Source organism: Procambarus clarkii, chromosome 11, assembly GCF_040958095.1.
Source record: "Procambarus clarkii isolate CNS0578487 chromosome 11, FALCON_Pclarkii_2.0, whole genome shotgun sequence".
NCBI lineage: Eukaryota > Metazoa > Arthropoda > Malacostraca > Decapoda > Cambaridae > Procambarus > Procambarus clarkii.
In genome coordinates this window covers 37,504,090-37,531,022 of record NC_091160.1, presented here as the reverse complement: position 1 = coordinate 37,531,022, position 26,933 = coordinate 37,504,090, and the positions used below count along the sequence as shown (strand labels likewise).

The 26,933-nt window shown below is 50.9% G+C and overlaps 1 protein-coding gene across 1 annotated transcript; it reads right to left on the bottom strand.

Annotated features, from left to right (window-relative positions):
- On the bottom strand, positions 1 to 26,195 carry LOC138363439 (uncharacterized). The gene is made up of 3 exons (XM_069322617.1): positions 26,069 to 26,195; positions 6,093 to 6,167; positions 1 to 5,861 (listed from the first exon to the last, which is right to left on the bottom strand). Exon 3 carries the CDS (start codon positions 2,293 to 2,295, stop codon positions 895 to 897), a length of 1,401 nt encoding a protein of 466 aa, XP_069178718.1. The 5' UTR covers positions 2,296 to 5,861; positions 6,093 to 6,167; positions 26,069 to 26,195; the 3' UTR covers positions 1 to 894.
- Between the last annotated feature and the right edge of the window lie 738 nt (positions 26,196 to 26,933).

The window sequence follows — 26,933 nt, the reverse complement described above, 5'->3', positions numbered from 1 at the left end:
GATCACTGTTATGGAGGTCATCGAGAACCCGCCACGTGAAATCTAAGTAAAGGGACGACGAGCAGAGAGAAAAGATCAAGACAGGAAAGGGTGCGAGTTCGAGAGTCCACATGAGTGGGCTCACCAGAATTCAGAAGAGATAGAGAAGAAGCGAGGACAAACGGTTCAAGAAGACGGCCTCGGGTGTTTGTCAGAACATCACCCCAGAGGGAATGTCAAAAGTTGAAATCACCCAAAAGGAGCACTGACTCTGGCAAGGAGACCAGGAGGTACTTAAGATAAGGAAGGGAAAGAGGGACATTCGGAGGGAGATAAACGGAACAGACTGTATACCATTTACCCACAAAAACACGGGCAGCAGAACAATGGATAGGTGACGGAAGAAGTAGGGGGACGAAGGGAATATCAGAACGAATTAAGAGAGCAGTAGAGTTATGGGCCCCAGCAAGAGCTGGGGGGGGGGGGGGAGGGAAAGAAGAAAGGAATAACCACGAAAGTGACTAGGACGAGCACCAAGCATTGGTTCCTGGAGACAAACACAAAGTGGTGTAAACTGTGTAATTAGAATTTGGAGTTCATCTGAAGTTGGCATAAAATCCACGCATATTCCACTGAAGAATAGACATTATCAAAGAGAAAGGACAGTAACAGAGAACAAGAAATAAATAAAGGTAAAGAGGAACACAGTTTATTAAAGAATCTCAAGATCAGGATCAGTGTCTGGATCAGGAGCAGGGTCGGCAAAATCAGGGTTAGGGGGCATGGGTAAACTTAGTAAGGAGAGAGGGAAGAGAGTGAGAGAATAGACCAGAGGCGGACTGACGGGGTCCAGAGGAAGAGGAGACAACTGAGAGGGGCAGGCAAGGACAGTTGGAGGAGGGGGGGGGGCAGAAATCAGGGAGTGCACCTCAGGAAGGGCAGCAACAGAGAGGGAATCGGGGGCGGAAGAAACCTCCATATCAGACACAGGGGGTTCGACCACTGAATTGGGAGGGGATGTAGTGACAGAGTAAGAGGGAGGGGGTGAGGAAGAAAGCGAAACCTTCTTACCCGCTGGAGAGGAGCCAGGCTTACGTTTCTGACTCGAATAGACAGGCGTTCTAGTAACAACGTACCGGGCGACAGACTCAATGGTCTCAGCAGGAGAAGAGGAACGAGAGCGAACAACACAAAGATTGCTGGGAGGATGATGGATATCAGCCTGGACAGACAGGTGGCGTGGAGGGTCAAGAGACTGGGGGGAGGGTCGGGAAGAAAGAGTGGGAGGAGATAGGGAAGAAAGAGTGGGAGGAGATAGGGAAGAAGACAAAGGAGATATGGTGGACTGGATAGGAAGGGGGAGAAATCCCCAGATGGAGAACCGGGAGAGAGACTATCCAGGACAGGAGGCAAAGGAATAAGGGAGGAGGTGGTGGGTGTGGTCGGGTTTAAGGCCTGGAAACGGTTGTGAGACTGAGGGAGACGGGAAGGACGAGGAGAGGTAGAACGCAACACACGAGCGTAGGAGATGCCCGCAAAAGGGGTGAGACGACGAACTTGGCGTCTCGCTTCAGGAAAAGACAGACGAACACGGTGCTTCAAGTTGAGGACGGCTTTCTCGAGTTTGTAGTGCATACACGAGCGTGAGAAGGTAGGATGGGCTTCACCGCAATTGAGGCAGCGAGCCTGGGGAGAAGTGCACTCGGACTTAGAATGACTATTGTCCCCACACAAGGGGCACAGATACACAGTACTGGTGCATTTGAGGACACCGTACCCGAACTTCCAACACTTATTGCAAAGTCTAGGAGAGGGAATGTACTCCTGAACGGAGCATCTGGCACCAGCAAGAATAATAGAGGGCGGAAGGGCCCTACTATCAAAGGTGATTTTTACAACTCGAAGGGGCTGACAGCGACGACCACGAGGGGGTCGAGTAAACGTGTCCACCTGGAGGATAGAATGGCTTTGGGCTTCGAGGATATGTTTAATATCCTCATGGCAATCTTTGAGGTCCCGAACACCAGTTGAAACATGGTGTGGGAGGAGAACAGTGCCAACACTGGCATTTAACTGAGCGTTTTTGGAGACCCGAACAGGGGTCTCTCCAATGCAGAACAAAGCGGCTAAGCAAGTAGCTGCATCATGAGAAGGAGCAGCGACAACAGGCGTACTATAACTGGTGGAGTTAAAAGTAACAGAGGCTTCTACTGAACCAAAAAAGGTGTTTATGGAGGGAGAAATCGTCAGGAGGAGTAGAATCCAGATGGTGGAGATCAAAGTATTTAGCCCACGTAGCGGGACCAAACAAGGCATTGTAAGTTCTATTACGGGAAGGGATCATGCGAGTGCGGCCGTGGCGGGGACGGCGTTGAGAACCCCCCAGAGAGAGAGAGAGGGGGTAAAAGTCGCAGTAGTCACAAAGAGAGACAAAGCCATGCCAGGGGACGAGGTGGTCACCACTGGAGGCTGGGGAGTCGACCCTACCGCAGAGGAGGGAGGGGAGCTGGGGGGAGTAGTCAGGTCGGTGGGGCCCTTTGCAGCAGGAGCTACAGGGCCTGGTCTTCCAACACAGTCCGACTCGGGGGCTTGGTCGTCAACCCCACGTGCCTGAGAAGGAACAAGGGAAACATTATCAGCCATGAAAACGAGGAAAAAACTTTCATTCACGAATGTACCCCCACACCTACCATGGAGCCACAATTAGAGGCAGGACACCCAACAAGAAGCTATCGCCGATCTTGCCGGGGCCCCCCAGGGGTGCGTCGTGAGTATACACTCCACAAACGCCACCTTAAGAACCGTGAGTCCGTCGAGAGCGGGTTTAGTGATAAAAGGAGGATTGACAATAAAAGGTTCCCCTCGCTCGCGACGTTAGGTACTACAGGTGCAAGAATATGCCTCCTCAAACACCCGGGCATCAAAATAGAAGAAGTCCAAAGGAATAATGAAAACAAGCAAAAGGTCGGCAGGAAACGACAAGCAGATAGGAGAAGAGGGGGGAGAAAAACGAAACAGAAGGAATAGGAAAAGGCGTCCAGCAAAATTCGCGAGGACAGCAGCAGGACCACAAGTCTACAAAAGGACAGGGGACCGCCCTAAGGAGCACCACACTCCGGCAGCCGCCCACCAAGCCCTTCCACGAGTTGGACAGGGAGGGGAGATGGTCAAGGAAGAATCTAACAAGTTGTTAGCTGTGTGTGTTATGAGACGTACTAATAGTTTCTGAGCCTTCCAACTGCCTACGATTGCCAGGACAACCGCAGAAGATGTTTTTCCTTGTAGGAATACAGAGCCCTAATGTAAGGAAACTTTTGGACCAAAATCTGATCCCACACATTCAGGATTTCTTTAACGAACTGCAAGGAGCGAACACTTTCTCTAAAATATATTTAGTTTGAGCATTTTACCAAGTCTTGGTGTATCCTGCGTATGTCCCCAGAATAGCAAGTACTATATCTTTTGGCTAGTTTAAAATGTTTTTGATGCCATTTGGCCTCTGTCAAATAGTCCAGACATTCCAACATTTCATTGATCAAGTCATCAGAGACCTTTTCAAGTGCTGTGCCTACATTAATGCCTCGTCAGAGAGAGTCCTTCTACAGGTGAACATCGGCAACACCTTCTGCTACTCACTCACAGCTATGGACTCCAGATTAAGCAAGGTAAATACATTTTTTTAGGTGCCTGAACTCTACTTCCTGGGTCGCAAAGTACCTACTATTGATATCCTGTCATTGATGAAGAAGAATGAGGCTCTCCAAGAGTTCTCACGACCCGCAACTCCTAAGAAGCTATTTGAATTCCAGGGTGTAGCGAGTGTTTATAAGATTTATCTAATACTTTTCCAACATCTCAAAACTTTCGCTTGGATTGCATGGGGTAGGCAGTCATGGAAGGCAACAAGACGCCGAGGAAGTGTTCGCTAATCTCTAGCAGCTAGTTGATCTAAACCTCCTTGCCAATCCAGTGTTCTATACACCAACAGCCTCTCTACCAACAACTCTTGACACTAATATGGCAGTAGTCTTACAATATGTTCATTAATGACATATTATATCCAATTACTTCCTCCATGATACACTTAACCTCAGTGGAGGCAAAATACAGTACGTTCCAAAGGGGAAGAATTAATTACTCAAAACTTTAGTCATTTTCTATAGGGACATTACTTTCAGCTCCTCGCCAACTACTCCCAACTGACTTAACGATTTGGTGGTCAAGGGCAGTTCCCAATCACTGTGAGTCACTGAACACTAGAGCAATATATCCCAATTCCTGACTTGGTAAGGTAACTATGAGAAAGCTCTAAGTTGATATAACTGTATAGTACTTATAAGGATATGAGAACAAGGAGCTGGGATATAAGGGAAACTGTATATACCGTCGCCACTGCCATTTCTCGACCTAGTTGGTGTGCCATCCTCCATGTGACGTCTCACATTTATTTTGCTGAGGTTACCAGAATGCTGTGGTATGAGCGCGTACCCCCAACACCTGTGAATTCTCCCTCAGCACTTTACCTCAGTGTTGTACCCTTGCTGAAGTCCGAGGATACTGTTACTTAAGACACTTCTCTCATTGGTGTCCTACAGCTGTACATACTAAAGACACATTTTTAGCGGAGCTTCACGGCTGTCCACTCCTTGGCTAACCTTGACATCCAGAATACGTCGGGCCTCCTGAACAAGTAGGTGGTATGGCCAGGAATCATCAATGATGCCCGCTTTTAATGTTAACAATCAAAGATACACACAACCACACAGATGCCGCTGCAGTATTTCCCGCGAATTTCTGTCAGACTTGAAGTGGTTCATGAAGAGATCAGCGGCCCTCTTCCTCAACATGGAGGGCGCTCATTCAAACTTCACCTGGACCCACCACGTCTCAAGATGAGACCAGAACATATGGTGGAGATGAGGACAGAGTTGGTAGTTCTTAGTTTCCTCACTGGTTCAGTCTCTGGGATTGGAGCTTCCACAGCAACGATTATCTCCGACCAAGGATTGTAATTCGGGTCACACTTATGTTAGAAACTGCAGTAGTTCCTGGGAGCCGCCCACAACCACACCACAGCTTACTGTCTTCAGTCTAACAAGATGGTTGAACAGTTACCTCCAACTGAAAGTGGTGTTGTTGCCACAACCAGACATAACTGTTTGAATTGCCAACCTTTGAACATCTGAAAATGGCGCCACTCCTACTCTCCGCCTGTCCAAAGTTTCTCCCACATTATGTTACCAATGAAAACAAGTCACAAGTCCATCCTCACTCCCACTGGAGCCTCTTGCAGAAGTAAACACTTTTGTATTTTACTACTGCTACCACTGTGACATGGGGGGGAGGGGTGGTTCCTGTACTACTACTGACACACGTGCGGACTCCTGAACCACCACGGTGACGGCACCTGCCATGTTAACAGGGAAAGCTGCAGATACAGTTCTGGCTCAACCTGTACTACCAACTATGCTGATGATCAACTCAGGAGACCAGTCAAGTACCTGCCTGCCACTCAACTAGTCACACGGACTGAAACCACACAGATATAAATGCAGTACAGATGTGCAAATTCTTCCCGTAGGACCGGGAGCCGGTCGGCCAAGCGGACAGCACGCTGCACTTGTGATCCTGTGGTCCGGGTTCGATCCCAGGCGCCGGCGAGAAACAATGGGCAGAGTTTCTTTCACCCTATGCCCCTGTTACCTAGCAATAAAATAGGTACCTGGGTGTTAGTCAGCTGTCACGGGCTGCTTCCTGGGGGTGGAGGCCTGGTCGAGGACTGGGCCGCAGGGACACTAAAACCCCGAAATCATCTCAAGATAACCTCAAGAAGGATCTCTGAGCGGCGTTGATTCAAGGTCGTCCCAAAGCCCAGCTGTAAACTGATGGCATTAGGAATTCAAAATACTAGGCTTTAATCAAATTTAAAATAATGTAACCATATTAGCATATATTTCATTTAATCTTTATAAAGCACTGCTATGTATTTAAGTCTTATTTAAGTATTTATTTATGCTCTGCTCTTATTTGTAAGTGTTCAATACTATACCACAAAGTAACACAGATTATGTGAAAGGTTTAGTTCAAAAGTTTGGCTAAGTATAAGACTGTACCTTTAGGACCACATATGAAGGGCAATGGATCGAACCACGGAAACATTTTGGCCGGAAATTTTCTCTTGATTAACTCTGAAAGCAAAAAGAAATAAATTGATAATGACCAGATATATTATGTTTTAGATTCAACAGAGCAGAAGTTGTTAAACACATGGGGGCAAAATTTCCCCGAAGCGACCATACGAGTCATAAATACTCATACTCCGTCTAAGTCAAACAAAAACAAGCAACACTTAGTTGACCAGCCAGAGGCTTAGTGCCCGCGCAGTGGGACCAGCCAGAGGCTTAGTGCCCGCGCAGTGGACCAGCCAGAGGCTTAGTGCCCGCGCAGTGGACCAGCCAGAGGCTTAGTGCCCGCGCAGTGGACCAGCCAGAGGCTTAGTGCCCGCGCAGTGGACCAGCCAGAGGCTTAGTGCCCGCGCAGTGGACCAGCCAGAGGCTTAGTGCCCGCGCAGTGGACCAGCCAGAGGCTTAGTGCCCGCGCAGTGGACCAGCCAGAGGCTTAGTGCCCGCGCAGTGACCAGCCAGAGGCTTAGTGCAGCCAGAGGCTTAGTGCCCGCGCAGTGGACCAGCCAGAGGCTTAGTGCCCGCGCAGTGGACCAGCCAGAGGCTTAGTGCCCGCGCAGTGGACCAGCCAGAGGCTTAGTGCCCGCGCAGTGGACCAGCCAGAGGCTTAGTGCCCGCGCAGTGGACCAGCCAGAGGCTTAGTGCCCGCGCAGTGGACCAGCCAGAGGCTTAGTGCCCGCGCAGTGGACCAGCCAGAGGCTTAGTGCCCGCGCAGTGGACCAGCCAGAGGCTTAGTGCCCGCGCAGTGGACCAGCCAGAGGCTTAGTGCCCGCGCAGTGGACCAGCCAGAGGCTTAGTGCCCGCGCAGTGGACCAGCCAGAGGCTTAGTGCCCGCGCAGTGGACCAGCCAGAGGCTTAGTGCCCGCGCAGTGGACCAGCCAGAGGCTTAGTGCCCGCGCAGTGGACCAGCCAGAGGCTTAGTGCCCGCGCAGTGGACCAGCCAGAGGCTTAGTGCCCGCGCAGTGGACCAGCCAGAGGCTTAGTGCCCGCGCAGTGGACCAGCCAGAGGCTTAGTGCCCGCGCAGTGGACCAGCCAGAGGCTTAGTGCCCGCGCAGTGGACCAGCCAGAGGCTTAGTGCCCGCGCAGTGGACCAGCCAGAGGCTTAGTGCCCGCGCAGTGGACCAGCCAGAGGCTTAGTGCCCGCGCAGTGGACCAGCCAGAGGCTTAGTGCCCGCGCAGTGGACCAGCCAGAGGCTTAGTGCCCGCGCAGTGGACCAGCCAGAGGCTTAGTGCCCGCGCAGTGGACCAGCCAGAGGCTTAGTGCCCGCGCAGTGGACCAGCCAGAGGCTTAGTGCCCGCGCAGTGGACCAGCCAGAGGCTTAGTGCCCGCGCAGTGGACCAGCCAGAGGCTTAGTGCCCGCGCAGTGGACCAGCCAGAGGCTTAGTGCCCGCGCAGTGGACCAGCCAGAGGCTTAGTGCCCGCGCAGTGGACCAGCCAGAGGCTTAGTGCCCGCGCAGTGGACCAGCCAGAGGCTTAGTGCCCGCGCAGTGGACCAGCCAGAGGCTTAGTGCCCGCGCAGTGGACCAGCCAGAGGCTTAGTGCCCGCGCAGTGGACCAGCCAGAGGCTTAGTGCCCGCGCAGTGGACCAGCCAGAGGCTTAGTGCCCGCGCAGTGGACCAGCCAGAGGCTTAGTGCCCGCGCAGTGGACCAGCCAGAGGCTTAGTGCCCGCGCAGTGGACCAGCCAGAGGCTTAGTGCCCGCGCAGTGGACCAGCCAGAGGCTTAGTGCCCGCGCAGTGGACCAGCCAGAGGCTTAGTGCCCGCGCAGTGGACCAGCCAGAGGCTTAGTGCCCGCGCAGTGGACCAGCCAGAGGCTTAGTGCCCGCGCAGTGGACCAGCCAGAGGCTTAGTGCCCGCGCAGTGGACCAGCCAGAGGCTTAGTGCCCGCGCAGTGGACCAGCCAGAGGCTTAGTGCCCGCACAGTGGACCAGCCAGAGGCTTAGTGCCCGCGCAGTGGACCAGCCAGAGGCTTAGTGCCCGCGCAGTGGACCAGCCAGAGGCTTAGTGCCCGCGCAGTGGACCAGCCAGAGGCTTAGTGCCCGCGCAGTGGACCAGCCAGAGGCTTAGTGCCCGCGCAGTGGGCCAGCCAGAGGCTTAGTGCCCGCGCAGTGGACCAGCCAGAGGCTTAGTGCCCGCGCAGTGGACCAGCCAGAGGCTTAGTGCCCGCGCAGTGGGCCAGCCAGAGGCTTAGTGCCCGCGCAGTGGACCAGCCAGAGGCTTAGTGCCCGCGCAGTGGACTAGCCAGAGGCTTAGTGCCCGCGCAGTGGACCAGCCAGAGGCTTAGTGCCCGCGCAGTGGACCAGCCAGAGGCTTAGTGCCCGCGCAGTGGACCAGCCAGAGGCTTAGTGCCCGTGCAGTGGACCAGCCAGAGGCTTAGTGCCCGCGCAGTGGGCCAGCCAGAGGCTTAGTGCCCGCGCAGTGGACCAGCCAGAGGCTTAGTGCCCGCGCAGTGGACCAGCCAGAGGCTTAGTGCCCGCGCAGTGGGCCAGCCAGAGGCTTAGTGCCCGCTCAGTGGGCCAGCCAGAGGCTTAGTGCCCGCGCAGTGGACCAGCCAGAGGCTTAGTGCCCGCGCAGTGGACCAGCCAGAGGCTTAGTGCCCGCGCAGTGGACCAGCCAGAGGCTTAGTGCCCGCGCAGTGGACCAGCCAGAGGCTTAGTGCCCGCGCAGTGGACCAGCCAGAGGCTTAGTGCCCGCGCAGTGGGCCAGCCAGAGGCTTAGTGCCCGCGCAGTGGACCAGCCAGAGGCTTAGTGCCCGCGCAGTGGACCAGCCAGAGGCTTAGTGCCCGCGCAGTGGACCAGCCAGAGGCTTAGTGCCCGCGCAGTGGACCAGCCAGAGGCTTAGTGCCCGCGCAGTGGACCAGCCAGAGGCTTAGTGCCCGCGCAGTGGACCAGCCAGAGGCTTAGTGCCCGCGCAGTGGGCCAGCCAGAGGCTTAGTGCCCGCGCAGTGGACCAGCCAGAGGCTTAGTGCCCGCGCAGTGGGCCAGCCAGAGGCTTAGTGCCCGCGCAGTGGGCCAGCCAGAGGCTTAGTGCCCGCGCAGTTGACCAGCCAGAGGCTTAGTGCCCGCGCAGTGGACCAGCCAGAGGCTTAGTGCCCGCGCAGTGGACCAGCCAGAGGCTTAGTGCCCGCGCAGTGGACCAGCCAGAGGCTTAGTGCCCGCGCAGTGGGCCAGCCAGAGGCTTAGTGCCCGCGCAGTGGACCAGCCAGAGGCTTAGTGCCCGCGCAGTGGACCAGCCAGAGGCTTAGTGCCCGCGCAGTGGACCAGCCAGAGGCTTAGTGCCCGCGCAGTGGACCAGCCAGAGGCTTAGTGCCCGCGCAGTGGACCAGCCAGAGGCTTAGTGCCCGCGCAGTGGACCAGCCAGAGGCTTAGTGCCCGCGCAGTGGACCAGCCAGAGGCTTAGTGCCCGCGCAGTGGACCAGCCAGAGGCTTAGTGCCCGCGCAGTGGACCAGCCAGAGGCTTAGGGCCCGCGCAGTGGACCAGCCAGAGGCTTAGGGCCCGCGCAGTGGACCAGCCAGAGGCTTAGTGCCCGCGCAGGAATATCCCTGCGAAAAAATAGATAATATTAAAGAAATTACCTTGCTCTGAAATGATAATATCAAGAGTTATTATTTGCATGTAATTGCAATATTTAGAGAACAGTTTTTAAACCATAAATGAAATGAAGTTAGTTGAGGAAGCAATGAAGGAAATGTCTTTATGTGCTTGGGAAGGTTATCTTCAGGTTATCTTGAGATGATTTCGGGGCTTAGCGTCCTCGCGGCCCGGTTCTCGACGAGGCCTCCATTTTTTTTATACACACCCCCAGGAAGTAGCCCGTAGCAGCTGTCTAACTCCCAGGTACCTATTTACTGCTAGGTGAAAATGAACATTAGAGTGAAAGAAACTTTGCACATTTGTTTCCGCCTCCACCAGGAACTGAACCCGGAACCTCAGGACTATGTATGAATCCAAAGCGCTGTCAGGCCCCCTTATAACACTGGCCTGGGAAACACTCCTTCTGGGAAGAAGAAAGGGAAGGGAATTATCAGGAGAAAGCGCCAAGCCATTAGACTATATAGCATTGGGAAGAGGTTAGGATAAGGATTTGGGATGGGATGGGGGGAAAGGAATGGTGCCCAACCACTTGCATGGTCAGGGATTGAACACCGACCTGCATGAAGCGAGACCGTTGCTCTACCGTCCAGTGCAAGTGGTTGGAAAGTGTTTACAATTTCATCTACGTTGGTCTCATTTTCCTAATTGTAACACTTCCCCTACAGGAGTCAGCTTGAATTAATCCCGTTAATGCCCAGGAAACTGTGCAACATAGCACCGAGACATGGTGGGGGCGATTTTAACTCAATAAAGTTATATAAAAAAGTTTTTGTCACTTCTAATATGGTTAAAATGTATTCCCCTGATCACGGGATAAAAAAAAGAAAATTGTATATGACTGACTTCAGCCGTGGTGAAGTGGGTATATTGGTTGTATTATAGCGTCGTGACAGGAGTTGCTGTGGAGGTATATGTAGATATTTATATGAATATTTCAGATTTGTTTTCACTCTTTTTATATCCAGGATTATTCAATGGTGTGTCATTTGAGAAATTTATGTAATAAAATGTGTGAAACATCAGAATGCTCAAATATTCGTCTCGTAAATATGCGGACTATATTAAGTGTCTATAGCACAATATAGCGCCACACACTGACTAGCAGACGAGGCAACATGCGTCCAATGCAGTACAAACATTTCCCAGTGTTGTGCTGGTGTGATACAGTTGGATTAAAGTTTGCCAGCAGGCCTGATAATGCCGTCGTCTCTGTGGCTCGTGATATAATACGAGCTCACTTCCAGGCTGTGTTGGTTGTTACTCTTTGGTCAAGTTTTTTTTCTTTTTTTTATAAAAAAAAATACACAATGTACAAAACAGACAATACCAGAACAACAAATCATAAATACAAAGAGCACAAATATAACAAAATACGGAAACACGGATGCAAATAAACATACCCAACAAAAACCAAGAAAGAAAATATGATACAAGGCACAAAATAAGAAAATCCAGAAACGGGCACTGGAGTTAACACAAGAAACAGAACGTTACAAATGAATAACACAAGCTATAAATAACATAAAACATAGTCACATCCACAAAAAATCGTAACTACAGAAATACAGAAAGAAAACACACAAAACAAGCCCAGCCCAACAACCCAAACACAGGTGCAGAATAGTACATAACAACAACAGGCCTCCTAAACCACCGACACAGAGGCCAAATTACAAAGCTACTGGAAACAACAAAAAATAAATACAGAAAAATAATGAAACACATAAACAGGGAAATACAAAAAAAGATAACAAAAAGACAGAAATGTTACACACATAATAAAGCATTTCCACAAGGACAAGAAAATAAACACACGCACACAAGCGACATACACAACAACACCGCCCGCCACCCGAACACAATACACGGGGCGTGCACAACGACACGAGAAAAATAACACCAAACACCCACAACTGCACACAACCACAACACAAACACACACACACACATGGGTGGGCCTCGTAGCCTGGTGGGTGGGCCTCGTAGCTTGGTTGGGTGGGCCTCGTAGCCTGGTGGATAGCGCGCAGGACTCGTAATTCTGTGGCGCGGGTTCGATTCCCGCACGAGGCAGAAACAAATGGGCAAAGTTTCTTTCACCCTAAGTGCCCCTGTTACCTAGCAGTAAATAGGTACTTGGGAGTTAGTCAGCTGTCACGGGCTGCTTCCTGGGGTGTGTGTGTGTGTGTGGTGTGGAAAAAAAAAAAAAAAAAAAAAAGTAGTTAGTAAACAGTTGATTGACAGTTGAGAGGCGGGCCGAAAGAGCAAAGCTCAACCCCCGCAAAAACAAAACTAGTAAACACAACTAGTAAACACACACACACACACCAAAGGTAAAGCACAAAACATACAACAAAATAGGCCATGCAGGGGCAAGAACAACACCCACACGCACAGACAAGGACACCCACCTGTGCAGCAGGCACCGGGGAAACATCACGCACAACACAGACAGAAACCAAACACACCAATCACTCATACTTCTCCGGGTACTCCCGATCTGGAAACCGTAAGCAATAAGCTTCCCAAACAAGTTGGTTACATTCAGGAAGTGGACATCCAGGAGGCGCAGTAGGCCGAGGCATCGAATTCGGCACTCCCAAGACAAAACACTGCGCCTGTGGAACCCGGATGGTAGATGGGCACTAGGAAACAGGACGCACCAGGTCATCACACTCAAAAGCCACAGTTGTCGTAGATCTGTCGATCACCTCGCCGGACGGGAGGACGAAAGGGATGGGTTTTCCCCTAGGAAGCTGGTCACAGGGCCGCACACCAGGAAGCACACCGGACTGCACGTCAGGCCGCACACCGGCCCGCCCACTTGGTCGTGCACACTGGACGACTTCAGGGACCGCACCGAGACCCAAGGAGGGTGGCTCCGCATGGGCCCCAGCACTCCCACCAACCGGAACAGGAGCAGAGGCCCCTCACCGCACATCCTTCGACAATACCACGATAAGGTCGCGATCACCAGGGGCAACCGCCCACTGAGGGGAGCCACCAGCAGGAGGCAGTGTCCAACACAGAAGGCACCACACGAGGCAACACAGCGTCGGCCACAGCATCATCATCCATCGCATCACGTTCCTCTGCCCACGACCAGCGAGGTGACATACCCTGAGTCGACCGACGGCGCTTAAACAGAGGTCGCTGATCGTCGGAACTGTCACCCCAAGCAAGCGGCGCCCCAGAAAAACCAACGGCAGGTGGCCCCTAAGCCTTGGCAGCACGATCACGCAGAACAGCAGCCTCAACAACGCGGGGCAAAAAGCCACCACCAGGCACGGAGATCGGAATCGGAGAAGGAAGAGACACCGCAGGCGGTCCAACACACGTGAGGTATCAAGGGAGGGAGACGGAACCGGCAGAGGAGAAGAGGTAACTGTCAACGAGGAAACTGCCAGAGGCGACGAGGCAGAAGGGGTGGGTGGAGAGAGACAAACCATCGCCTCGCCAGCCCCGGGAAGCACATGTCCTTCAGCAGGCGACGCAGGCTCCATCCCTACAGCAACCCCCGAAGCCACCGGATGCGGAAGCACCTCCGCAGGTATCGAACGACGAAGGTCCGAAACAGGCGCCCCTAGGTCCCCCGAACTGACCTGTGGGGCAACCATATCAAGTCCAGACGTAGCGACAGCTTGAACCGCCTCGGGAACCTCGCCAAGCACCTGCACGGAGCGAGGATCTGCCGGGAAATCCACACTCACAGATAAGCTGGGAAAGTCATCCTCCAGGAAAACTGAAGGGGCCCTCTGCACGAGGAGCGTCGCAACCGGCAGCTACGTGGCCCTCAGCACCACACCGGAAACACGTGCGATTTTAACCTTGATAGAAGGTCCTCAGAGAGAGCCCACGAAACGAGACCCTGAATGGTATAGGGCTCGTTAGCCGCATGACAAGCATGCGTGAACCCAGCCGGACTCAGCCGGCCTGCACTCAAATTGTTGAACCGGTGCTTCACCGCCGTCCCAAACCACATAAACAAGGACATAAAGGCCGCCTCGGGGAAGGTCACCGGCACACCGTGAATACTCACAAACGACAAGGGCCCCCAGGGATCCGAGATCTCCACAGACACAGCCGAAGCCGTAAGAGGAAGCGTGCGGCCATCCCAGTGAGCCACAAACTCCCAGTAAACATGTGACGTGGCGAACGACACCGCAACATGGGTGGGCGATAACTTCTCGAGGCCCAGGAGGTCAGGGACGTCAACACGGAGAACGTCCAAAAGAGCAACCTCTACAATGGGCCAGTCCACAGCAGCAGAAATGTCCAGCTGCACTGTGTCGATCCTCTGAATACGGCTAGAACCAGCCGCGTCCATACCGGCAGGCGGGGCCCCGACCAGCGGGCGCTCCACACCCCGCACAGCAAACCGCCACTCAGCAACGGCAGACGACTACTGACAGCCGGAGCCCGACGTCTGCACCCTCTGGTGGCGCAGCCAGGAATCCTATTTTGGTCAAGTGGAATATAGGCTTGGTCAAGTTTGGAAGCCCTGAAGCATTTAAGAAGATGTCTTATGTGAGTTTGAAGAAATGCTTGCTCTGCCAAGAGTACCGACCTCTCACCTTGCACCAGCGACACAGTGTGTGCAAATATTGAACTTCAGCCAGCATTTGCTTCGCTTTGGTTCACGATGTTCCGTTTCCGTTTAAAATGATAGACTATGAATGCTAGTGTGATTGGGCGGTTTGGAGAGGTGCTAGGAATGGGCCAGAACCGTTCGTTTCACTCATGGGAATTTCAAGGGTATTGAAATAGAACCTGAACTGTGAAAGTTATTTTATCAAGAGATTTGCCTTCCACTGTTTATGTCCAGGGTTTCCGGCTTAGTATAGTGTAAAATGGTCAGCCATAACTTGTTTCGGGAGTGGGCTCCCCAGACGTTTTGTGACTCTGTGTACGGTACAGGCAAAGGACAAGATGAATATATATGGGGGATTTTCCAAGTCTGATGTATCCAGATCAACGTCATGCTCGTGGGTTCGATGGAGGTGGCACCTGCGCTCGAAGATGTGGCACGGAATGAATGTGTGACAGTTTCCGGGTGAGGACCATGTAATACGTGGGGTGTCAGCGATACCTTCAGTTGCTTCTACTATTACCGGCCTGATAGATGTGGATGCATAGGTTCAAGGCAGGGAAAGACATATATAGGTCTCCAATGGGGACCAGGTGGATGGTTCGATTGATACAGTTGGTTGTCCTGCTGTTTTACTGCCGGTGCATCAGAGTTCAGCCCTGTGAACTCGGTTGTGGTGGTGAACCCTGAGGATAAGGAGGACTGACGAATTAGTGGTGAATGCAAGCCACAGAGGGAGGATACTAATGGGTGTCTCCTGTAGAGAATTGTGTTTGTGTGATGGAGGCGGCGGTCCACGATGAGCTACCTAGCAGTGTCTCGCCAGAGCACTGGCCCTGAGAGGTCGTGCTGAACAGAAAGAGGTGTGGTGGAGTCTGGCGTTGCCCTCATGTTGGTAAGCGTCCACCACCTGGTATGGGAAGCCTTTGTGCATGTACATGGCTAAAGTGGAGGCGTACCTCCTCAAGTGGAATACTTCACTGCCCTGAAACTTCGAACTCTCAGGAGACCCTACACGGAGAGACCACTCCAGACCGACAACCAGAGGATTTCACAACCAGAGACTCCATAGTCTCCTGAGACTGATGGATGCCTACTACTACTACCTCCTCTAAGTGTAGGGTCTACTGGGAGTGTCGAAGTTTCTGAGCAGTGGAGTGCGGTGGCAGGGGAAAAGAGTAGTTTCGATGATGAACGTGTTGACGTTGTCTCTCCTGAAGGATTCAGAGGTTGGGTCAAGGGCTAGTGAGTGCCACTCTGTCGATTTCTGGTAGAGTGGGAGGTGGTGAGTAGTTTAAATGTGGCGTTTTCATCTCGAAGGTAGTAGGTTGCGTGTTAGGGATTGCTCAGGGATTGGGTGTGCTGTATAACGTTAATGCATGTCACGTGGGTTCCGAATTGTTTTGTGTCGTTATGCATTGTATTGAATTTTGATTTTGTGTTAAATTTTGGGCACTATGTGGTATTATAGTTCATAGTGTTCCTACCATACAATTGTTCGGGGTTTTATCCATATTACAAATTCATGTTTTCTTGCCTGTTACAACTTTGGTACCTAATTCCTAGTACATGTAACGACCATCGCTCGTTGGAGATCCTTTTCCTGAGTGAGTGAATTGGTACTTATGAATTAAGTGTGCCTGAATCTTTTTCTTAACGATTCAGTGTACGGAGTTATACTTTGTGCGTTGATATGTCATGTTTAATCGGTCATTGAGGGCCATTTTATTCCTGTTAATATGTCAATACATGTTTCTTGTACATCATTCCGTCAATGTCTGTAAGGCATTGTTACTGTGTGGTGTCTTGCCTTTATATTATCTTATGTATATTAAATTCCATTCCATTGTATTTAGTTTGCTGTACTTTCACTGCTTTCCAATGTGCTGTCATGTTCTCTGTATGTGCAGTTATCTGGGTATGGTTTTTATTTATATGTGATGTGTGTGGACAGTACATTAAGGGTTTTCAGTTTGTTCTCCTTGTGCTCACTCTGTCATCTGCGTGCTTGTGAACTATTTTGTTCTTCTGTTCATCGTAAGTCTTGTTTGCAAACGATGAGCCACAATAATGTGGCTGAAGATATATAGACCAAACTACACATCAGAAGGTGAAGAAACGACGATGTTTCGGTCCAACCTGGACCATTCTCAAGTAAAATTCGCCTTACGACAAACTAACGACGTTTTTCTGGTATTTTCTTTTTATTTGTAAAACAAATGAAACAACATAAACGGCACTGAAGCACCAAATAAAACCGATTAGAAGTTCCACACCCAACATCAACACCATAAAGGAGAAATACAACACAGAACATTCAGAGTAACACATCATGGGAAACACTGAAAACAATGAATAACAATGAACACAGAAACATAGTGCACAGAGCAATACAACACAATGTGAAAACGCAAATTGAACAGTAAAAATGGTACAAAGGAACACACTTTAGGAAGACCCGCACCACCCTGATGGGGCGTGCCAATATGACATAGTAAGTAAAACACCCAACACCAAGGTATCAAAATAATGAAAGACAGTGAATACAAGTGTACAAAAGAAAAACAAAATAATGAAAGCAAAGCAAAAACACACATAATACTCTGCACACCACACAACAACAGACATAACAAGGAAACAGAAACACATTACACACACATGAACAGAGCACAAACAAAACAGGACACACACAGCACACAGAAACCCCGCATACAAAACAATACGCACCAAATGTGAAAGCTCAATAGAGACATACAAATGACAACACAATAAGTTTAACACAGTAAATATAACATATGAAATAGAACAGAGTACATACAAACAGCAACCGCACCCAGACGGGTCGTGCCAACCTGAACACATGATATAAGCACATAATAAAAGGCATCAATACATAAGGACACGGAGTACACAATTCAAGCACAAGCACTACGTACATTTAGCCGGGAACTCCTGCGCCAGATAGCGCAAGCAGTACGTTTCCCAAATCAGCATGACGTGATCGGTTACACCCTGATAGTAGAAGAGCACCATGGGATTAGATGCACCTGAGTTCCAACATCTGATCCTCACGTACCAGAGGCTACAGTTAGTGCCAGCAAGCAACACATCCAGACGCTACAGTTAGTGCCAGCAAGCAACACATCCAGAGGCCACAGTTAGTGCCCACAAGCAACACATCCAGAGGAACAGTTAGTGCCCGCAAGCAACACATCCAGAGGCCACAGTTAATGCCCACAAGCAACACATCAGAGGCCACAGTTAGTGGCCACAAGCAACACATCAGAGGCCACAGTTAGTGCCCACAAGCAACACATCCAGAGGCAACACAGTTAGTGCCCACAAGCATCACAACCAGAGGCCACAGTTAGTGCCCACAAGAAACACATCAGAGGCCACAGTCAGTGCTCGCAAGCAACACATCAGAGGCCACAGTCAGTGCTCGCAAGCAACACATCAGAGGCCACAGTTGGTGCCCACAAGCAACACATCAGAGGCCACAGTTAGTGTCCACAAGCAACACATCCAGAGGCCACAGATAGTGCCCGCAAGCAACACATCCAGAGGTCACAGTTAGTGCCCACAAGCAACACATCAGAGGCCACAGTTAGCGCCCACAAGCAACACATCCTGAGGTCACAGTTAGTGCCCACAAGCAACACATCAGAGGCCACAGTTAGTGCCCGAAAGCAACACATCAGAGGCCACAGTTAGTGCCCACAAGCAACACATCCAGAGGCCACAGTTCGTGCCCGCAAGCAACACATCCAGAGGTCACAGTTAGTGCCCACAAGCAACACATCAGAGGCCACAGTTAGTGCCCACAAGCAACATCTCCAGAGGTCACAGTTAGTGTCCACAAGCAACACATCCAGAGGCCACAGTTAGTGCCCGCAAGCAACACATCCAGAGGTCACAGTTAGCGCCCACAAGCAACACATCAGAGGCAACAGTTAGTGCCCACAAGCAACATCTCCAGAGGTCACAGTTAATGTCCACAAGCAACACATCCAGAGGCCACAGTTAGTGCCCGCAAGCAACACATCCAGAGATCACAGTTAGTGCCCACAAGCAACACATCAGAGGCCACAGTTAGTGCCCACAAGCAACACATCAGAGGCCACAGTTAGTGCCCACAAGCAACACATCAGAGGTCACAGTTAGTGCCCACAAGCAACACATCCAGAAGCCACAGTTAGTGCCCACAAGCAACACATCCAGAAGCCACAGTTAGTGCCCACAAGCAACACATCAGAGGCCACAGTTAGTGACCACAAGCAACACATCCAGAGGCCACAGTTAGTGTCCACAAGCAACACATCCAGAGGCCACAGTTAGTGCCCACAAGCAACACATCCAGAGGCCACAGTTAGTGCCCACAAGCAACACATCAGAGGCCACAGTTAGCGCCCACAAGCAACACATCCTGAGGTCACAATTAGTGCCCACAAGCAACACATCAGAGGCCACAGTTAGTGCCCGCAAGCAACACATCAGAGGCCACAGTTAGTGCCCACAAGCAACACATCCAGAGGCCACAGTTCGTGCCCGCAAGCAACACATCCAGAGGTCACAGTTAGTGCCCACAAGCAACACATCAGAGGCCACAGTTAGTGCCCACAAGCAACATCTCCAGAGGTCACAGTTAGTGTCCACAAGCAACACATCCAGAGGCCACAGTTAGTGCCCGCAAGCAACACATCCAGAGGTCACAGTTACCGCCCACAAGCAACACATCAGAGGCAACAGTTAGTGCCCACAAGCAACATCTCCAGAGGTCACAGTTAATGTCCACAAGCAACACATCCTGAGGCCACAGTTAGTGCCCGCAAGCAACACATCCAGAGGTCACAGTTAGTGCCCACAAGCAACACATCAGAGGCCACAGTTAGTGCCCACAAGCAACACATCAGAGGCCACAGTTAGTGCCCACAAGCAACACATCAGAGGTCACAGTTAGTGCCCACAAGCAACACATCCAGAAGCCACAGTTAGTGCCCACAAGCAACACATCCAGAAGCCACAGTTAGTGCCCACAAGCAACACATCAGAGGCCACAGTTAGTGACCACAAGCAACACATCCAGAGGCCACAGTTAGTGCCCACAAGCAACACATCCAGAGGCCACAGTTAGTGCCCACAAGCAACACATCCAGAGGCCACAGTTAGTGCCCACAAGCAACACATCCAGAAGCCACAGTTAGTGCCCACAAGCAACACATCAGAGGCCACAGTTAGTGCCCACAAGCAACACATCAGAGGTCACAGTTAGTGCCCACAAGCAACACATCCAGAAGCCACAGTTAGTGCCCACAAGCAACACATCCATAAGCCACAGTTAGTGCCCACAAGCAGCACACCCAGAGGCCACAGTTAGTGCCCGCAAGCAACACATCCAGAGGCCACAGTTAGTGCCCACAAGCAACACATCAGAGGCCACAGTTAGTGCCCACAAGCAACACATCAGAGGCCACAGATAGTGCCCGCAAGCAACACATCAGAGGCCACAGTTAGTGCCCACAAGCAACACATCCTGAGGCCACAGTTAGTGCCCACAAGCAACACATCAGAGGCCACAGTTAGTGCCCACAAGCAACACATCATAGGCCACAGTTAGTGCCCACAAGCAACACATCAGAGGCCACAGTTAGTGTCCGCAAGCAACACATCCAGAGGCCACAGTAAGTGCCCACAAGCAACACATCCAGAGGTCACAGTTAGTGCCCACAAGCAACTCATCCAGAGGCCACAGTAAGTGCCCACAAGCAACACATCCAGAGGAACAGTTAGTGCCCACAAGCAACACATCAGAGGCCACACAGTTAGTACCCACAGGCAACACATCAGAGGCCACAGTTAGTGCCCACAAGCAACACATCCAGAGGCCACACTTAGTGCCCACAAACAACACATCAGAGGCCATAGTTAGTGCCCACAAGCAACACATCAGAGGCCACAGTTAGTACCCACAAGACACATTAGAGGCCATAGTTAGTCCCCACAAGCAACACATCAGAGACCACACAGTTAGTACCCACAAGCAACGCATCAGAGGCCACAGTTAGTGCCCACAAGCAACACATCCTGAGGCCACAGTTAGTGCCCACAAGCAACACATCCAGAGGCCACAGTTAGTGCCCACAAGCAACACATCAGAGGCCACAGTTAGTGCCCACAAGCAACACATCCTGCGGCCACAGTTAGTGCCCACAAGCAACACATTCAGAGGCCACACAGTTAGTACCCACAAGCAACACATCAGAGGCCACAGTTAGTGCCCACAAGCAACACATCAGAGGCCACAGTTAGTGCCCACAAGCAACACATCCAGAGGCCACAGTTAGTGCCCACAAGCAACACATCAGAGGCCACAGTTAGTGCCCACAAGCAACACATCCTGAGGCCACAGTTAGTGCCCACAAACAACACATCCAGAGGCTACAGTTAGTGCCCACAAGCAACACATCAGAGGCCACAGTTAGTGCCCACAAGCAACACATCCAGAGGCCACAGTTAGTGCCCGCAAGCAACACATCAGAGGCCACAGTTAGTGCCCACAAGCAACACATCCAGAGGCCACAGTTAGTGCCTACAAGCAACACATCCAGAGGCCACAGTTAGTGCCCACAAGCAACACATCAGAGCCCACAGTTAGTGCCCACAAGCAACACATCAGAGGCCACAGTTAGTGCCCACAAGCAACACATCAGAGGCCAGAGTTAGTGCCCGCAAGCAACACATCCAGAGGCCACAGTTAGTGCCCACAAGCAACACATCCAGAGGCCACAGTTAGTGCCCACAAGCAACACATCAGAGGCCACAGTTAGTGCCCACAAGCAACACATCCAGAGGCCACAGTTAGTGCCCACAAGCAACACATCAGAGGCCACACAGTTAGTACCTACAGGCAACACATCAGAGGCCACAGTTAGTGCCCACAAGCAACACATCAGAGGCCACAGTTAGTGCCCACAAGCAACACATCAGAGGCCACAGTTAGTGCCCGCAAGCAACACATCAGAGGCCACAGTTAGTGCCCACAAGCAACACATCCAGAGGCCACAGTTAGTGCCCGCAAGCAACACATCCAGAGGTCACAGTTAGTGCCCACAAGCAACACATCAGGGCCACAGTTAGTGCCCACAAGGAACATCTCCAGAGGTCACAGTTAGTGTCCACAAGCAACACATCCAGAGGCCACAGTTAGTGCCCGCAAGCAACACATCCAGAGGTCACAGTTAGTGCCCACAAGCAACACATCAGAGGCCACAGTTAGTGCCCACAAGCAACATCTCCAGAGGTCACAGTTAATGTCCACAAGCAACACATCCAGAGGCCACAGTTACTGCCCGCAAGCAACACATCCAGAGGTCACAGTTAGTGCCCACAAGCAACACATCAGAGGCCACAGTTAGTGCCCACAAGCAACACATCAGAGGCAACAGTTAGTGCCCACAAGCAACACATCAGAGGTCACAGTTAGTGCCCACAAGCAACACATCCAGAAGCCACAATTAGTGCCCACAAGCAACACATCCAGAGGCCACAGTTAGTGCCCACAAGCAACACATCCTGAAGCCACAGTTAGTGCCCACAAGCAACACATCCAGAAGCCACAGTTAGTGCCCCCAAGCAACACATCAGAGGCCACAGTTAGTGCCCACAAGCAACACATCAGAGGTCACAGTTAGTGCCCACAAGCAACACATCAGAGGTCACAGTTAGTGCCCACAAGCAACACATCCAGAAGCCACAGTTAGTGCCCACAAGCAACACATCCATAAGCCACAGTTAGTGCCCACAAGCAGCACACCCAGAGGCCACAGTTAGTGCCCGCAAGCAACACATCCAGAGGCCACAGTTAGTTCCCGCAAGCAACACATCAGAGGCCACAGTTAGTGCCCACAAGCAACACATCAGAGGCCACAGTTAGTGCCCGCAAGCAACACATCAGAGGCCACAGTTAGTGCCCACAAGCAACACATCCTGAGGCCACAGTTAGTGCCCACAAGCAACACATCAGAGGCCACAGTTAGTGCCCACAAGCAACACATCAGAGGCCACAGTTAGTGCCCACAAACAACACATCAGAGGCCACAGTTAGTGCCAGCAAGCAACACATCCAGAGGCCACAGTAAGTGCCCACAAGCAACACATCCAGAGGCCACAGTTAGTGCCCACAAGCAACTCATCCAGAGGCCACAGTAAGTTATTACAAGCAACACATCCAGAGGCCACAATTAGTGCCCACAAGCAACACATCAGAGGCCACAGTTAGTGCCCACAAGCAACACATCCTGAAGCCACAGTTAGTGCCCACAAGCAACACATCCAGAGGCCACAGTTAGTGCCCACAAGCAACACATCCAGAGGCCACAGTTAGTGCCCACAAGCAATACATCAGAGGCCACACAGTTAGTACCCACAGGCAACACATCAGAGGCCACAGTTAGTGCCCACAAGCAACGCATCCAGAGGCCACAGTTAGTGCCCACAAACAACACATCAGAGGCCATAGTTAGTGCCCACAAGCAACACATCAGAGGCGACAGTTAGTACCCACAAGCAACACATTAGAGGCCATAGTTAGTGCCCACAAGCAACACATCCAGAAGCCACAGTTAATGCCCACAAGCAACACATCAGAGGCCACAGTTAGTGCCCACAAGCAACACATCAGAGGCCACACAGTTAGTACCCACAAGCAACACATCAGAGGCCACAGTTAGTGCCCACAAGCAACACATCCTGAGGCCACAGTTAGTGCCCACAAGCAACACATCCAGAGGCCACAGTTAGTGCCCACAAGCAACACATCAGAGGCCACAGTTAGTGCCCACAAGCAACACATCAGAGGCCACAATTAGTGCCCACAAGCAACACATCCTGCGGCCACAGTTAGTGCCCACAAGCAACACATCCAGAGGCCACAGTTAGTGCCCAGAAGCAACACATCAGAGGCCACAGTTAGTGCCCACAAGCAACACATCAGAGGCCACAGTTAGTGCCCACAAGCAACACATCCAGAGGCCACAGTTAGTGCCCACAAGCAACACATCAGAGGCCACAGTTAGTGCCCACAAGCAACACATCCTGAGGCCACAGTTAGTGCCCACAAGCAACACATCCAGAGGCTACAGTTAGTGCCCACAAGCAACACATCAGAGGCCACAGTTAGTGCCCACAATCAACACATCCAGAGGCCACAGTTAGTGCCCGCAAGCAACACATCAGAGGCCAGAGTTAGTGCCCACAAGCAACACATCCAGAGGCCACAGTTAGTGCCTACAAGCAACACATCCAGAGGCCACAGTTAGTGCCCACAAGCAACACATCAGAGGCCACAGTTAGTGCCCACAAGCAACACATCCTGAGGCCACAGTTAGTGTCCACAAGCAACACATCCAGAGGCCACAGTTAGTGCCCACAAGCAACACATCAGAGGCCACAGTTAGTGCCCACAAGCAACACATCAGAGGCCACAGTTAGTGCCCACAAGCAACACATCAGAGGCCACAGTTAGTGCCCGCAAGCAACACATCCAGAGGCCACAGTTAGTGCCCACAAGCAGCACATCCAGAGGCCACAGTTAGTGCCCACAAGCAACACATCAGAGGCCACAGTTAGTGCCCACAAGCAACACATCCAGAGGCCACAGTTAGTGCCCACAAGCAACACATCAGAGGCCACACGGTTAGTACCTACAGGCAACACATCAGAGGCCACAGTTAGTGCCCACAAGCAACACATCAGAGGCCACAGTTAATGCCCACAAGCAACACATCAGAGGACACAGTTAGTGCCCACAAGCAACACATCCTGAGGCCACAGTTTGTGCCCGCAAGCAACACATCCAGAGGCCACAGTTAGTGCCCACAAGCAACACATCCAGAGGCCACAGTTAGTGCCCACAAGCAACACATCAGATGCCACAGTTAGTGCCCACAATCAACACATCCAGAGGCCACAGTTAGTGCCCACAAGCAACACATCCAGAGGCCACAGTTAGTGCCCGCAAGCAACACATCAGAGGCCACAGTTAGTGCCCACAAGCAACACATCCTGAGGCCACAGTTTGTGCCCACAAGCAACACATCCTGAGGCCACAGTTAGTGCCCACAAGCAACACATCCAGAGGACACAGTTAGTGCCCGCAAGCAATACATCAGAGGCCACAGTTAGTGCCCACAAGCAACACATACAGAGGCCACAGTTAGTGCCCGCAAGCAACACATCCTGAGGCCACAGTTAGTGCCCGCAAGCAACACATCCTGAGGACACAGTTAGCGCCCGCAAGCAACACATCCTGAGGCCACAGTTAGTGCTCACAAGCAACACATCCAGAGGACACAGTTAGTGCCCGCAAGCAACACATCCTGAGGCCACAGTTAGTGCCCGCAAGCAACACATCCTGAGGCCACAGTTAGTGCCCACAAGCAACACATTTGTAATTAATCACAGCTTACGTTTGAAAGTACTTCAAGTCAAAAACTAAATCTGTACTCTGGTTTAAGTTGAAAGTCCTATAGGCGTATGCAGGCAAAATTTATTATATATATATATATATATATATATATATATATATATATATATATATATATATATATATATATATATATATATATTTATATATATATTTATATATATATATATATATATATATATATATATATATATATATATATATATATATATATATATATATTTTTATATATATATATATATATATATATATATATATATTTATATATATATATATATATATATATATATATATATATATATATATATTTATATATATATATATATATATATATATATATATATATATATATATATATATATATATATATATTGTGACGATAATCTGTTTCAAGAGAGATTGAGCCTGCTCTTCCCTATATCATTTACGTCATTCTACAAGTACAAGATACTATATTGAAGATACGTCCACCAGTATCACAAAACGTTTTGCCCAGGAAGCAAAGCGTACCTTGCACCACCAGACACACCGGCTCTCCACCGGTCAATGAGCAAACTACCCATTCTCTGCCAGCCTGCTCCTGATTGGCTGGTGTATCGCCGATAGCACCTGCACCTGCACTCACGCCCTCTACCTGAGTCGACGTCTGGGCCAGCTCACGCCGTCCTCCTCAGAATATCTTTGTGCTCTTAGAAGTTGACATCTCTCTCTGGTAGACTAAGCCCTGGCTGTCGTGTACTAAGGGAGGTGGCAGCTCTAGCCAATATTCTCAGCACCTGATTATCATTATTATTGTCTTGCACCTTATTTTGTTTTAGAGTAAAATTTCATATCTACTAATTATTTATGTTTTGTTTGTTGACTTGTTTTGAATTTTACGTAAGCCAAGGGATTGTCTTTGTTCATATCTTGTTTTCTAAAGTAATTAAAATTTCATTATTTATATTTTGTGTTTTGCGTGTCTTCCCATTACCTTACCACAGACAAACAGGCAAGCAGCCTCTTTTTTTTTTGTAAGTGTGACAAGGCATTGCCACCTGCCATTGGAGGACTGCCGAACATCAACACTCCAACACTTTACCGTCACAATATATATATATATATATATATATATATATATATATATATATATATATATATATATAGTGCTGGAGTAAATATGCTGATATATATGGAGCTTTGTCAACTTTTGTAGTTAAATTTTTATATATAATTAAATAATAAAGATGCATTTACCAAATACCTTGATGATAAAAGATCCCTTTAAGCAGCAGGAGACCTAAGCGCTAACGGGACCCCAAGATAATTAAAGCTTAAGGAGCGTTGTACGTACACGTCCGTCCGCGGTGGAGGCTGGTGAGACACTGAGGTTTGGCCGGTTGGTGTCTCTGGACGGGAGGACGGGTGCTGCCTTCTGGTGGTGGAGAGCAGCTTTGTGGTGGTGGTGGAGGGCAGCTTTGTGGTGGTGGTGGAGGGCAGCTTTGTGGTGGTGGTGGAGGGCAGCTTTGTGGTGGTGGTGGAGGGCAGCTTTGTGGTGGTGGAGGGCAGCTTTGTGGTGGTGGTGGAGGGCAGCTTTGTGGTGGTGGTGGAGGGCAGCTTTGTGGTGGTGGAGGGCAGCTTTGTGGTGGTGGTGGAGGGCAGCTTTGTGGGGGTGGAGGGCAGCTTTGTGGTGGTGGTGGAGGGCAGCTTTGTGGTGGTGGTGGAGGGCAGCTTTGTGGTGGTGGAGGGCAGCATTGTGGAGGTGGTGGAGGGCAGCTTTGTGGTGGTGGTGGAGGGCAGCTTTGTGGTGGAGAGGGCAGCTTTGTGGTGGTGGTGGAGGGCAGCTTTGTGGTGGTGGTGGAGGGCAGCTTTGTGGTGGTGGTGGAGGGCAGCTTTGTGGTGGTGGTGGAGGGCAGCTTTGTGGTGGTGGTGGAGGGCAGCTTTGTGGTGGTGGTGGAGGGCAGCTTTGTGGTGGTGGAGGGCAGCTTTGTGGTGGTGGTGGAGGGCAGCTTTGTGGTGGTGGTGGAGGGCAGCTTTGTGGTGGTGGTGGTGGAGGGCAGCTTTGTGGTGGTGGAGGGCAGCTTTGTGGTGGTGGTGGAGGGCAGCTTTGTGGTGGTGGAGGGCAGCTT

Bases quoted from the DNA above. Each gene is read 5' to 3' on its own strand.
- LOC138363439 (XM_069322617.1), bottom strand. From the start codon at position 2,295: ATGCCTTGTTTGGTCCCGCTACGTGGGCTAAATACTTTGATCTCCACC.